Source organism: Topomyia yanbarensis, chromosome 2, assembly GCF_030247195.1.
Source record: "Topomyia yanbarensis strain Yona2022 chromosome 2, ASM3024719v1, whole genome shotgun sequence".
Taxonomy (NCBI): domain Eukaryota; kingdom Metazoa; phylum Arthropoda; class Insecta; order Diptera; family Culicidae; genus Topomyia; species Topomyia yanbarensis.
The window spans coordinates 186,032,186-186,048,337 of NC_080671.1; the positions used below are offsets into that span (position 1 = coordinate 186,032,186).

The 16,152-nt window shown below is 37.6% G+C and overlaps 1 protein-coding gene across 1 annotated transcript in view; it reads right to left on the reverse strand.

Annotated features, from left to right (window-relative positions):
- LOC131679933 (myb-like protein U) overlaps positions 1-1,746 on the reverse strand; it is a 39,734-nt gene extending 37,988 nt beyond the window's left edge. The window contains exons 1-2 of the mRNA XM_058960679.1: positions 748-1,746; positions 484-678 (exon numbers count right to left, since the gene is read on the reverse strand). Of these exons, the coding sequence (XP_058816662.1) occupies positions 484-678; positions 748-1,746 (1,194 nt within the window). The remainder of the gene's footprint in view (positions 1-483; positions 679-747) is intronic.
- Positions 1,747-16,152: the final 14,406 nt, after the last annotated feature.

The window sequence follows — 16,152 nt, forward strand, 5'->3', positions numbered from 1 at the left end:
CGTTAAAGCCACTACCAAAAATTTCCTCACTTTTTATGCTATCGTTCCAACTTGTTTCAGTGCCTAAAATAACAGAATAAGAGGAGCTCAATACATTACTATAGATTTTGCTCATTTTAGATGCGCTCTGCATACGATTAAAATTTTGACAATATATCAAAATTTCTGAAAGCGTTTCTGATAAAGTTAATGGCAATTTGTCATACTTAGAAATATCATGCAAAACTATTGATCCGTTTTCATCCGTAACCGGTTCGTCATGGTCTGCCTCTGAAGAGTGCGTTAGGTTGGACGAAAACACGAATGCTCACAGGAACAAGCTGAACAGCGCTGAGAAAAGGAATTCGTCAGGACAGGGGTTACAAACCTATCTGGTGCGAAAGTTGAGTTAAATTGATGTACAACCGGGTATGGATTCAGTGTTTCACCACGTTGAAACCTGATACCACGCTGATTTTCAAACGGAGGCCTAGAGAATTGCACCCTTGCCGCCGCAAGTAGATCCTTATCCCGGGGAAGAGAGTTGCCAGCTGTTGGACGACCGCATTGCGTATTGTTGTTGTTGTTGCGATTATTGCTGCTATTGTTGTTGCGATTGTTGTTACGATTATTATTGCTATTGTTGTTGCTATTATTGTTGTCATTGAGGTTATAGTTATAATAACTGCTTCTGGATATCTGATGTTTATTTGTCTCATTAGTATTACGGCTACGTTGGTGTCTGTTTTTATTGCGATCATTTATTACCCGATGCAACTGCTTTTTATTAGCTTTTCTTCGTGCCATCGCCCTATCTTTCATCTTTTGCTGTTGAATTCTATGCTGATTACGTGTGTCGTACTCCGTCCAGTCAGAGCGCCACACTTTCTTCGAACCCAAAAAGCGCCACCCTTCAGTGGCTTCGGCAGTGGAACGGTGACCTGAGTCACCCGATTTTGTTGATTGGGCATTTAATTCGTCCATCAAGCTGGGGCCCGCTGGTGGCAAACAAGCATCGCGTATACTGCTATCCAAAGTGTTAATTGAGCCGGCAAGAGATTGTACTTCTTTGAGAATGTCACTGCCAACTGAATTTGTTATAATTTTCACTTCGTCTAAAACTTCACGTGTAGGACGCGATTCACTCAGGTAGTGTTCATTACAATGAGCTGCCATATCTATGGTAAGGGTGCTCAAGTTCTGAACTTCGCTGCAGATTTTTTTCAATTCTCTGGTCAAATCGGCAGTGAGATCATTTACATACTCTTCAATGTGTTTTTTTGTGGATCCCATAGATATGTTGAATAGTGATGTGATATGGTTTTTCAGCGTGACCAGCTCATCGGCCTTATTAAAAGAATTACTGTCAATGGCCTGCGATAGTGCCGATACAGCATTTGCCACTTGCGACGATGTGTTTATGTTCACATTCGCCACTGATTCTTTAAGCTGCAGCTCAACATTTTCGAATAAGTCAACAATTGAATTGAACTTTTTTATGTCGGCTGCTATTTGTAAGTTGCAGTCCGTTTGCGTAGTTATAGATTCAAATAATTTTTCCTGTTGGTACAGCACTTTTCGTGTGTCTATGCCTACCTTTAGATTATGCTGGCAATCTGCACACAGGGGAATCATGAAGTGCGAGATAAATTCTTCTTGATTTCGCTGGACTCCTACACAAGCTGCGTGATAACATTTTCTGCAGAATTCACACTGCCACAAGAAACGATCGTCGCTGATATTACAAGATGTCACACTGCAGCTCATTATGATAACCGTTGTTTAATAGGATTGAACACACGCGCGACGGTAGAAAGATAAATAAATAACAATTAACTGCGGACCGTAAAAACACGTCTATACACAAAGGCGTTTAAGTGCAGTATGATATATATATATATATATATATATATATATATATATATATATATATATATATATATATATATATATATATATATATATATATATATCTGTGACAGAAAAAAAACTGTTTCATTTTGCTGCATTACCCAGCATCTTTCAAAAGAGTCTTAATTTTGTTCAAATTTTATCTACTCTTCTCTATATCTCCATGCTCCTAAAATATCATTGATGCGCAAAAAACGGTGGAATCTGGAATTATGTTTTTTACGCTTAAATGTCGGACTTTGCTAGTATTCAGGTTCCTCTCAGCACACTGTTAAAATAAGGCAATCCATTTTTACAAATAAAAACGGTTTTGGAATAAAGCTTTTTAACCAATAGGCCACGTGCGAATCTAGAAACTTTGATAAAAATTTAATAGCTTTCTCTGGCGATTTTAGATCGTAATGTAGTTTTCTACAAAGTCGTACACAACGAAATTGTCCATCAGATTCTCACTTTTGGTAATGTTTGAATGTATAAAGTACTACCTAGGGGCAAAAATGTGAAGCAGTTCCATTGAAAAACCTAAATTTTCAAACAAAAAAAAACTTTAAAATAAAAAGTTGTTCTGGAGTCCCCGACAGAATATTTTAATTTTACTTTCAAATGAAAGGGAAAAGCCCATTCTATCACATGCTGAAGTTTTAGCCGATTTTTTTCGAATAAAATTGTTCTACCAAACACACCGTGTAAGCTTTTAACACAACACATCAATTAACACTGAGTCGTAGGCACCTTTGATATCCAAGAAAACTGCTGCCAATTCTTGCTTGGATTCGAAAGCCAGTTGAATGTCTGTAGCTAACAAGGCATGGCAATCTCTTGTGCTACGGGTCTGTCGAAAACCGTACTGAGTTGGTGAGAGACAACCCTGCTTTTCGGCCCAGCTTTCAAGTCTTGTGAAAATCATTTTTTCTAAAGTTTTACGTAGACATGAAATACTACCTATAGGGCGATATAAAGTAAAATCGTTAGCATCTTTCCCTGGTTTTGAAATGGAAACTATTTTAATCTGTCTCCATGCATCCGGTGCTACGTTATTCGAGAACATTCAGTTGAATGCGTCTATGAAAACTAGTTTCGCGGGTAGCGGTAGTTTTTTTATAAGTGAAAAGCGAATATCATCTAATCCAGGAGAGGAATTGTTAGAATCATGCAATGCACATTCTAATTCACCAACAGTAAATTTATCGTCCAGAGAGCAGATTGATTTATGGGAGTTGTGAAATATTGGGGTATTTACAGCAACAAATGCAGGGAATAAATTGTCTGCAAATTGCTCCATCCAATTAGAATTATATTCTTTGCGGTTGCTAAGTACCAGCTCAAAATTTCGCAGTTTCCGAGCAGTAGACCACAGAGTGGACATTGTTGTTTCTTTAGTCAAAATTGGACAATTTTTTTCCAATATTCTCGTTTTTTATTTTTTGATATTTTCTTGCTTTTCGCCTCAGCTTCATTATATTTTAGAAACTGTTCGAATAAACCCTCTTTTCTAAATATTACATACGCTTCCGATCTTATTTTAACAATATCTGTGCACTCTTTATCCCACCATATTGTCGGCCCTTTACGATGAGAGCCAGATTGGTGAATCGGTTTGGTCTGCGCTTGGTAGGCTGAATCCCCGATCAACTGAGATATAAACGAATACAATTCACTTGGGCGAATCGGCCTGTAGCTTTCGACGTTTTCCAAAATAATAGAAGAATTTGCTTCCCAATCTATATTTTTACACATATCATATGACACATAGCACTCATTTTTTGAGTGGTACTTTAACAGAATAGGTATATGATCGCTTCCCGCTGGATCATCAAGTGTGCTCCATGAGCAATTAAGAGAAATCGTAGATAAAAAAAATCTATTCGTGTTATCTCTCCTGTATTGAGAACAGAGAGGTTGTAATCGTCTAGTAACTCGTAAATCACCCTAGATCTAGCATCGTTGGTAGATTCTCCCCATATACATTCATGCGAATTGAAGTCTCCAAGTATGAACTGCAGGAACTTTGTTATGGTTTTCATCATTTCTGTTCATGTTGTCGTAATATTTTAGTCGCGAGTAGGGATTCATTTTTATTTATGTTCATGATTTCAGGATCTTAGTGACAATTTTTGCTATTTTTGTCACGAGTTGTGTGATTTATGATTATAATTTCAGGACCTTAGTCACGATTTTTGTAATTTCTGTTTATCTTATCGTGATATTTTATTCTAGAGCTTACTTTCAAATTTGACACGTGGAGTAATGTGACATGATATCAGCAGTTTCATCGTGGCGCTCGTAATTTTTTTTCGTTTCGCCTTGTCGCGATCTGTTATTTTTTGGTTACTATCGGTTTTTTACTCGTTGTAACGTGATAAGGTGAACTGAATCATAAAAGTGTGACTGGTTCGCGGTATCTTGTTCTGTAAACTACATCACGAACACAATTTGTGGCGCTCAGCGCAGTTTTCTTTTTCTATTCAGACATCACACTGAACCGTATCAAATGAAGAACGATGTTCGAAGTCCTAATATATTTTTTGCATCTACAGCTTGTATCTATTCTTGGTCGCTAGCAGCTGGATATTTCATGAAAAGTGCACGGAACAAGAATGATGTGAAATTAGTTCACGTAAAAATTTATGCAATGAACTTGGGAACCATTTCGCGAGCACGGATAATGGATCGTGAGCAATATACTAGGTTTTATACCAACCGACATAACCCCACAAAATGAGCCGGATGAACTTCGTTTGACAATTCTCGGTGGTTTGTTTACATGGAAGTTACGTGAGTTCGAATGTAACAGATGAGCACCCGTTTCATTCGCACTCACGCAACTGACAAAGTAAACAAACCACCGAGAATTGTCAAACATGAACTTCATTCATCATGAGTTCATTTGTGTCGTCATCTTGTAGAACTCAATTAGGAATCATGAACCGGTTTACGATTACATGACTAATATTTGATGGATTTGTGAACTATTTCACAAGCACAAATGGTAACTTGTGACTATTATACTAGATAAAATGAACTAGTTCACGATATGAATAACATTTTATAATTTTGTGATTTATTTCGCGGATACGCATGGTCAGTCGTGTACTATTATACAAGGAATCATGAACGAGTTCTCGAATACATGAATAATATTTCATGATATTGTGAACTGTTTCAGGAGCACAAATGGTAAGTCTTGACTAATATATTAGGCATCACGAATTAGTTCACGAGGATTGAATGGATTCATGAATAAAATTCTGAGTTTCGTGAAATAGATCACGAGAAAATATCCACAATGTTTTGATTTTGCGAACTAATGTGCCTAATTCTGTGAATAACATCATGAGTCAACTGAGTTTACTGATCATAAAGTTGTGAACTAGTTCACGTACAGAAAATAGATTTGGTAAAGACAAGGAAACCGTGACTGAATTTCACAAAACAAAAACAAATATTTACACTATTTCCGCGTTATGAGGGTAATACATGATTTTTGTTCATAGTCCTGATTTCGTAGCGTAAAAACGTGAATATTACGTGAATATTACAGAATTCATGGTACTTTATTCACGATTTTAGGAACAATGTTTATACGGTTTAACGGTGGCGCCGGATGGATGAGGATGGCAAGATATAGGAGGTTGTTTAGTCGGTAGGATTAACTGCTTAAAACCAATCAGACACTACTGCTAACCAATTCCATTCCTTCTCGATAATAGACATTTACCCAAATTTTTGAGCTGAGTCGATTGGTACACAATACTCGGCCTTCCAGGTCTCATAAAAAATCGTCAAAGTTTACCCTTTCTTTTATCAGAAACGTAGAAAAATAAAAACCCTCCCCATGAGCATTTTCTGCGCACGGGCCTGACTACACCTAAATTTGTTGGCACACATCGCTTCTGTGTGTCCGTATCTTTTGCATTTGTTACAGATCACCAATTTAGGAGAGTATAATCCAACCGGAATCAGAACCCCATCTATTTGCACAAAGTCCAGGAGAATAGTTCCTGAGAAAGTTATATGGCTCGAGTTGGAAGGGGCATACTCTTTAGAGTTTCCTTTGGCGATTGATTCTGCAAGTTGATGGCATTCGAGAATGGATACCGATGGAACGAACACGTGGATCTTTGAACTTTCCGATGCCATCATTGATGACACCAATAAAATCAAGATCAGATTGATGGATTACTCCGTCAATCTCTACTTTTTCACTGGGTACATAAATTCTGTACAAACGGTTGAGGAGCTCATTGAAGACGACCTTACTAGCTTCTTCTCGATTCGAGAACACTATGCGGAGCTTACTAAAATTCACTTTGCGTATCTCTTTAACGGACTTGTAGTGCTTATGCAGCTCAGCTGCAACAAGCAACGCGTTAATGGGTTTATCGATTTGTCGAGCGAACACCTCATACGGGCCTTTGGAAGATTCCGGATATTGCCGAACACGTTTTGGCTTTTCTGTTATCGATTGAGGGGTATCGAGGTTAGATTCAATTGCCGTATTGACGGGGGAGGGGTGATTATCAGGCGTTTCTACTGATAGAGGCGGCGAAGTATTCTGATTCTTAGTAGGATGAGGGTCTGCTGATTTATTGGAAATCTCAAATTCCATGGTTTTCGGATGGAGCCAAGCTCCCAACCAACCAGAGATTTAACCTGACTATTTACAGTTTATGTCGAAAAAAATGTAAGATACACAAACACTTAACTGCTAGAAGAGCTACGAGCAGACGATGCTGGTGTACACCGAACAATAGACCACTATTCACTCACAATATTCTACCTGTGATAACACAACCGAACACGACGAGAGTTGAATATCGACTGCCATGTTTTGTTACTATGTGTTTATTGCCGCAATGTTCTACTGTATCGATTTTGTTGGCTATTTTCGGCAAATTTGCGACTTAGAGAAACGAAAGCAATGAAATTATAAAAAACGGATGGGTGTTTCTAGAACGAAAAAATCACAATAAGTACCGATAGCTTGGTGTCGATTGAATGCATACGTCACGACTTGATGCTAGCAGAAGTGGAAAAGAATAATCGCATGGTCGTTCTAGGCGAGGATTTGTGAAGTTTCTTTTGCCGGCATCGGCGGTAAAACATGATGATGAGTTATGTTCTATCAATGACCATGCGGTAGACTTGGGTGCAACGCTCAACTCCTACTTAGCAGAAGGCAAAAGACTTCACATTTCCTTTCGATCATGTCCATATGAGCCTGCCTAGTCCTAGTTTTCGTTCTTAGTTTATAACTGCTTCGCTCTAGAATACCTATTCGTCTTTCAATTTCGTTTCTCTTGGTCTCAAATTTGCCGAAAATAGCCAACAAAATCGATACAGTTTGACATGTTTTATTTGCTCTATAAAAGTTTAGAATTTTGGTCGCTCAAAATCGATCTTCATCCTAGGGAGCGCTACAAAAAGTTAGTTTTGTTGTATAATCTTCAGCTACAAGCATTGCACCTTTCAATAAATCACTGTCTAACGCAAATCCAAAACACAACCTTTATTAAATATATTCAAAGTGTATAGTTATCAACAATAACCATCAACTGTCTTTTAAAGCCACAGATAGTGAGACACACTGCTAGGCATCCGTTGTCACGAAGGACCAATCCACTCCCAGCGGTCACATTAGCACGAAATGGATACTAACCCTTGTTTTAGCACGTGCTGACCGACCTTTTACCACAGCAACGGACGGGCCAGGCAGTCACTAGCGTGCGCAAGAGACCCTAAAATTCTTGTCTTAACTTTCTACTTTCCCCTGACAGCGATCTGGCACGTACGTATTAAACAATGGCTTCAATCTTTCCTGACAGGTGGATTGAATCCCAGTACATGTAACCACAATTATGCGGCTCACCATTGTGGGATTTGTAGAAGGCGGTAAAACCTTTCCTAAATGACACAAGACATTAAAAAACCATCAAACGTATTGACAACTCACCGAAAAATCCTTTGTGCACATCCACAACAAGGGCATTCACGAATCTCTTTTAGAACATAACGAACAATATTGGCTATTCAGTTTCGTTTAAACGCATTGAACATTGGCTACGTGCGCGGAATTGCGTAACAATTGTCTCAAAAGTGGGGTTTTGGGAGTTCATAAACGGCAAATTGGTCGGATTATATACTCGACGAATGCGGCGGAAAAGCTTCCATTTTATGACATCGGAATTGTATTTGATTATTGACATGGCACTCTGCGCTTACGGGGGGAAAGTGATCGTCGAAAGAGAAACAAATAAAATCGAGCTGGCTTCGCTTTTTCAACAGCACTCACCTCGAGCGTGGAGTGGATATACTTTTCGAAGGGGGAATCTGCGAAATTCGGTGAAATTTTGTGTCAATCAAATAGAAAAGTAGTCTGACATGCAGATACTCTAACGGAGAACGCGTAGTGTACATTTTCACAATCGAAACTACAAGTATGGAAGAGTGCAACTTATGTTATAACACATTGCTAATATACAAAAAACATCATCATTATTTTCATATCACTCTGTTGGCCAAATTAATTGGTGAATTTCAGTAAAATATGCATATGGAACACACATAAGCATAATTTTTTTTACAAAAAATCACTGAAATACAGGGCGATTCATCACGATGGTTTTTCCAACCAGCAAAAAAAAAGAATTAGGCGAAATCTTTATCATCACTCGAAAGAACATTCTTTGCCATTTTTTGTAATCAAAATGCGTGTCAATGCGAATTTATTGTAATCAAAGCGCGTGTCATAACAAATTGAACCATTCGAATGGATCACTGCAAGCGCTGCGGTTAGGGTTCGTCGCGGTGCGGATGTGGGCGGTAAATGGATAGTCCGCACCGCTACCGCAAAAAAAATAATAAAACCGCACCGCTTACCCCAACCGCATTGCATTTACCGCACCGCACCGCGCGGAAATGAGGTAAATGCGGTAAAAATCATGTATTTTTAAAAATTATTCATTTATTTTGTATAGCCATAAATAATAAAATGATCTTCTTATTTACACGAAATGTAACTTTGACGGACTCCTCAGAATGTAACATTTATGAAAAAATTCAACTTCGCAAGTTTTATTAAGATGGGTAAGGGTTTTGGCGCAAAAAAATCACTTTTTTGTGATTTTGTTTAAACTTTGCATGAAGCGAATTGATAAAAACTTTTGTATATTATAGTGTATCATTTCAATAACATGCTCTAATTTTTCCATGCAAAAATATCGACAAATGTCTCGGTTGCGAAGCTTTTTGTAGAACGTCTCTGGAAAAACATGATTTGCGGTGGTACCTGCCATTCAAAAACTACTTAACAGATTTCTTTCAAACTTTGCATACACATTCTATGTAAAAAATACCTAACCCCTACGCTGAGTTATCGAGATAAATTTTTAATAAACGCAAAAACTGTCCAAACTATGTAAAATTTGGCATCTGGGCTAACTTTGACACTTGTCAGAATATGAAAGGAGGCTTTGAAAAACAGAAACAAAATCGCAATACCCTACACTAACTTCAAAAGCTTTACTTTCAAAAAGTTACAAAATACTCCTAACTGAAAAATATTATTTGTTAATTTGGTAGAAAATATTCCCAGTTGGACGAGCAATGGACGCACGCGAAAAAAAATTCCTCCAAATTCATTTGGTTTGATGATGATAATTACATTCTGTGGGTTGTTTTTAAATCTAAATATTATTAGTTCATCTTAAAGTTCTCCAAATTAATCAAAATTCACAGTTGAGAAAATGTCATCGAAAACGGTTCATAATTCCACGATTGCCAAGAGGAGTCGGGAGAAATGATGCGTTTTTTAATTGGATTTACGTACAATTCAATTGTTTTTCAATGATTGGATTGTGCGTTTTATGTATTTGAAAAGGTTCGTTTGTAAATCTTTAGTTCGAAGCATAAAATAAATAGTTTTCAAAATATGTCGTAAAAATAATGGTGCCAAATTATATTGGACGCAGCTTATAAATTGTATTTCTTAGTAACTGTATGCTTTATCATATTAGAATAACCAAAATGTAAAAAATCAAGTAGCGATAGGTCGAATACAGATTATATTCGGGTTTCTTTTCAAATCATTGTCAAGTCTATGGAAATTAGAGCAATCAAATGTTTATTATGTTTCTCTGTTGTAGGGTAATATGTAAAACTCGTAAATCTAGTTGCGTCTTTCTCAAATGGTAAAAGTCATAGTTTTAATTCATTTTTAATGCAGACTGCAGTCTTTATCAATTCTTCTTTGAAGTGCGGTTTCGGTAATACCGCGCGGTAAAAGCTCATTTCCCGCACCGCATCCTCGGGAAAAAGTATCTCACCGCACCGCAGTTTTTGCGGCGCGGGTGCGGTAAATACCGCGCGGTTGTGGTAATTACCGCAACCGCGACGAACCCTAGCTGCGGTTTCAGCTTCCTAGCAGTCCCTTTGCTCAACCTTCTGTCTATGTGCCTGTGCTAACGGCAGCATGAGGCGTTCAGAGTCCCCTAACCGTGAAATTTATAGTAACCATTTCAAACAAAAGATAAATGTTCAATGTTTCTTGATTCAATCAAGTGATTCATTCTAAATCGCCTTCAACTTGTGATCAGCGAAGCTTCGTATCGAAATTGAAGAGCCATAAACACACTCTTTCAGCGGAACTTGCAATCTAGGTCAGATTCGACCCCAACATTGCGTCAAGCACTGACCAAGCGGTAAAAGGCACCACTCAATACCCCATTTGGGTTTTGTTCCGTTTGTCCGATGACGCAAGTGATGGTTATTGCTGCACTTTGCTTCGCCTATCCCTCCCGCCGCCCTAGCAGCTCTTATTGCGGGTTCGTGCACATCGCATGCGATAATGCCTGCGCTCGACCGGGCAGAAGCTTTTCCCCCGCTGCATCTTGTGCGCATATTGGCCAAAAGTTCCTCCTGCAAGCTTTTGTGTCCGTTGTGTGCTCTTCCGTTTTATGAATTATGATGTACGACGATTGAACTGACAACCCCTGAAGGCGGCAGGAGATGAACGGGCAAATCTGTTGACCCTCGTGTTATCGCCGGAATTGGGATCTGTTTTTTATGATTTTTTCCGTCTTCTCTTCTTTTTAAACTCATTATTTGGCTACAGTGCTTTCGGCAAAGACCAGTGAAAAAATGTCCATTGGCGAGGCGAGCAGATGCGATGAAACCTTTTTTGTGGGTCAAAACTTTTTGTGCTATTTAAAAATGTGGAATGCGATCACAATGGTTTGAGATAATAAAAAGCAACCCGCATTTTTATTATAGCTCTTCTGCTTAATGAAAATTATTTCTGAGCTCTCATAGTTTTTGATTTTTAACTCGTCTGTTTTGGAAATTGCTGCGTCCGAGTGTTCGATAAAGGCGTAAAACCTTTCTCAAGCGTAGCTAAAAACCATTTCTGTTTTGCTGGTTCGAAAGTTTTCTTGTTGTCTTTGAGTTTTGCAGTGCTATTAGCAAACCAACTACTAAAGCTTAGTATCATCGTTTGTGATTGCTCAGAATGATCATTGTAATTAAATAAATTATCTTTTCATACGTTAGCAAAACGATCTCGGAAGGATATGCCTTTCAAATAAGCACTTCCTATTATCACAGCCTTCCCATTCCGTTGTTAATAATCTAAGAGGAATGAACCGGTCTTAACGAACTTGGCCCCTCGAGCCCTGATTCTCTCTCTCAGTTGTCTTTCGCTCCATGCTGCCAGTCCGCACAGTTGAAACATTTTCAATTAATTCTTAATCCTTTCGAAATTAAGTTTCCGTTTTTACGATCTGCTTTGCATAATGGAAAAGTTATTCTGTGAAATCTGACTGCTAACCCCGCTGACGATGGCGAATAGTTGGTGAGGTTTTGCTCTCGTCTGCGTCTGGTGTAGAAACATTGCACCGTATTGATTCCTACCATGCTGTGCGCGATGTATCTTCGAGCGAAGCTGAGTACGCAAAAAATAGGTTGCCTACAATATTTAGCAGAATAAGAAAGTTTTCTACTTTTGTCAGTTATCCTCATGTGTAGTCACGTACCCGCTATAATCCGATTCGAAGATGATTATAAACCATTATCTCTAAGAGAAACTTGGGTCATTTCGCCCATTCACAAAACTTTCCGAAATTCGAGGACATCTAATATTAATTTTCATTTTGTTCAACTAATTCCTATTGTCGAAAGAAAATTTCCAATGCTGTTTATTGATATCTGGTTTACTGCATCAAACTTGTTTAAAAACTTTTAAACTAGTTCGGCATAAAAATTACTCTAAACTATAACTATTCAGCACACGGAAGAAATCATATGAGAGACTGAGAGCAAGAGTGGGGTTAAAATTTTGTTCAGAGCAAAAGTGGGTTGAAATATCAGAAATGGTAGGGGGACCCGCGGCTATTTAAACCGAGGGGGTAATTCGGACCCCCTCCCCGATTTCTCAGAAAATCGTAAGACTTTCTGACTGTCGGACATATTTGTAGAACCTTTATTCTAAAACACTAATTTTGACTGCTGAATCTAATTATTTCCTTTTTTTACAACGTGTTTCATTTTTTTGCCATCCTCAAAACAAAAATCACTATAATGGTAAAACTGTGATTAAAGCAACAAATAAAAGTTAAAATTGACAGTTAAGTATTTTAGAAAATTTGAAGTTCCCATTCTATGGAATATTTTTTGTTTGGGTGAAAACACAGATATTTTCAAGACAATCACCACTTTTGTGCGAAATGCGCGTACGGGGCGATTCGCAACCCCTATTCCATCAAACACCGTTCAGCGGCTTGTGGCTACGCAGGCGATTACACACGCCACAGCAAAGAAAATTCATGATGCTCCAATCGACAGCTGTGACTAACCGGATTAAGTTTTATAACGCAAATCATTTTTTTCTTTTCTTCGTAAGGAGTTTCACTAATAAATAATAAATAATAATTCATAGGTAAGCATAATTTCATTGTCAAGAAAAATTAAAAAAATGACGGTCTGAATGGCCCCGTAGGGATGTGCGAATTACTCCTACATTATAAAAGGATGGAAAAACGTAGAGTTTTGCAAATCGTCACCTAGCGCTGCCATGTAGTAGTACAAGTGAACTTTAATGGCACCAAAATATAGCTCAGGTTTCAAACTAACTATTAGGACCTTTGACCGATATTTATTTCACATTTATCCACCTAAAAGCGCAATTTGCTTAGGTAGGCCCGAATAGCCCCAGGCTTAGCTATAATTATTATCACCGCACGGAAAAGTGCTTCAAATATTAATTAGCGCAAAAATTGTTCTACTAAGTTTTCAGGGCGAGAAAAGTACAGAATATTAACCCGCTGAGAAAAAGATGCGTAAGTTCATAACAGGCGTTTCTTATTCGGACTTGTGGGTGATGAAATTTTAGTAAATTTTTCGACGCTCTAGAAATCATGAGGTACAGGATCGATATAGCTAACGGACATTGACGCCACAGTGGAAATCAAGATGGCAACTTCCGGTTACCACGCAACAGTGAGAACCATCAACAATATGGATGTCATTTGAAATGGGGTGGTCAGTACACATCGGAAATTGATGATTAGCGCCATTTTGAAACCCAAAATGGCAAATTCAGGTCACCCCAAAAAAGAGAGAAAATCATCATTAATATAGGTGGCATTTTAAAGGGTGGTCAGTAGACGAGGAAAATTAATAAACAACGCCATTTTGAAATCCAAGATAACAATTGCAAGTTATGCAAAAAATATAGTTGTTTTTTTTTCGTTCAGGGGGGCACAATACCTAAATTAAAATTAGTTTTTAGCGTTTCGGAATCTCCTCATCAATAACAAGCATCTTAATCCGAAACGCTAAAAACTAATTTTCACTTCCAGTTTGCAGGAAATAGAGAGAACCATTATCAATATGGGTATCATTTAAAAGGGGCTGTTCAATGGACAACGGAAATTGATGATTGACATCATTTTGAAATCCAAGATGGCGACTTACGTTTACCACAAAACAATCGAATGAATTTAAAAAATTATCAGATACACTTCCTCCAATTTCATGCTGGATGCATTACAATGGCTCATTCTGAAGCAAATCAAATGTTAATGTTGTTCGTAATTATTTGTTGGTTATTTTTAAAATAATTAATGGAAAGCTGTCTCGATATTTATGTGATATAGTTTAAAGAAGAAGAAGAAGTGATGTACAGGTACAGCAATAGAGGGGTGGGCGTAGCGTAGTTGGTAAATCGATTGCCCTGTACGCAGCGCACCTAGGGTTAAAAAAATTAATAAGAAACTTTTCTAACCCGAAGAGGCGAATGACCTTAATGTTAAAACCTCTATAATCGAAATAAAAAAAAATGTTAAAATTTGTCCACAGAAGTCAGATCGTTTCTCATGTTAAAATATTTCTGTTGATATCTAGGGTGATAAGCCTATATAGAAACTTATGTTTGATTGGTAAACACGTTTCATATTTCGGATACACGTGATGCGTTTTTATCACTAAGACATCTGACAACATGCTTATATAGGTATTTCTAAGGAACGGGCATACTCAATTGGGTTTGCGCCTATTGAAGTGAGAAGGTCAGCTGGAAATTTTGGTGGGTGAAAAGATTGAGTTATATTAGAAGTTTCGATTTATTTTCAAAAAGTTGCGAAGCTAATCTGAAGCGATCCTTGGTAGTCAAACAGTAATGCCACCTGACCAAAAGAATCTTCTGGTTGGTATTAATTTTTATCACAAGTTTGCAAGCAATATATTTTTCATTTATAACGAATGCCATCAGTATACAGTTGGGACTGACGAGCGGCATAGTCACCATCCTCCACAAACAACAACATTTCTAAAAATATCGTATGTAATATATGTGGCACTTTCGCTAAACTTTTATTTTTGTTTGAAGGTACCTTCTAAACAAAAACAGCTTGTCACACACGTTACATAGGATATTTTTATAAATGACGCTACGCAACAGGGGAAGGAAATGGGTTAAAGTAAATTGTTACGCACCGTGATTCTGATTGTGATATTAAGTGTAGGGGAGCCCGGGGCTAGTTGGCGGAATCTCCGTTTCTATTAGACATAAAGCGCATAATTCACAAAAGTAAATTTTTAAATCCTTTTTCACAAAATATGCTGCTGGGGCAAGTTGGCGATGACGTACACGGGGCAAGTTGGCGGTACTATTACAGTGCAAAAATAGTCATTAAATATTTTCATTTCTGGAACTCACTCCAAAGTAATAGAACCCATTTCTTGTGTCTCTCGTCAATGCAGGGGACAATTATTTCGGACAATCGCCTGAATAACTGCTTTTGAATATGATGTACGTATCAGAGTCAAAATGACGGGGTATTGAGACTGAAATATAATTTATTTTAGGGTTTTGTCACTCGCAATTGCTATACGGGACTTGTGTTCAAACTTGAATACAATTTTGATTTACGCATACGAACTTGTGTGCAATGAAGATTTTCAACGTACTTTCATTTGAATACTTACGCAGGTTTTTTAGAAAGGTTTGTTCTAGCTTATATGTCTGTTCTTTGTGGCTTAACTAAAGAGAAAGTAGTGATAGCCTCTCGATCAGAAACACATAACAGAAATATTTGATAACTATATCTTGCATTGCTACTTGTTATAAATTTCTGTTATTTTAACTACTAACGAGACCTAATTTAAAACACAATATGTTACAAATGATTCTGTTATAATCTTGTTATATCATTCTGATCGGGCTATGTTTCTATGTGATATAATCACTGTAATGTTGCTTAGTGGAAAAGCCTCCAGACCTTTATTATAATCTAAAAACAGGATATCAGACGATTTGATATATAATTTCGATTCAAATTATGCAAATTAATTAATTGGCAGTAATCATCGATGTTTACTGATCATCCCTTTCAAATGATATAAGTGCTTCCATATTGATGATAGTTCCCACTATTTTTTGATAACGAGAAGTCGCCATTTTGGATTTCAAAATGGTGCTAATCATCAATTTCCGTTGTCTACTAACCACCCCTTTTTGAATGATATCAGTATCGGTGATGGTTGTAACTATTTTGAAGTAACCAGAAGTCACCATCTTGGATTTAAAAGTGGCGGTAATTATGAATTTTCGATGTTTACTGACTTTTGTACTGACCAACCCCTTTCAAAAGTTTGCTCTCAGCCTCTCATATCATGTATGTCTTATTCATCACAACTGTTTGCTTTGCTTGGGGCTGTAAAGCTGTAATGTGTCCCTCGTCTCTTTTTTGCCGTCATAGCCACAGAAAA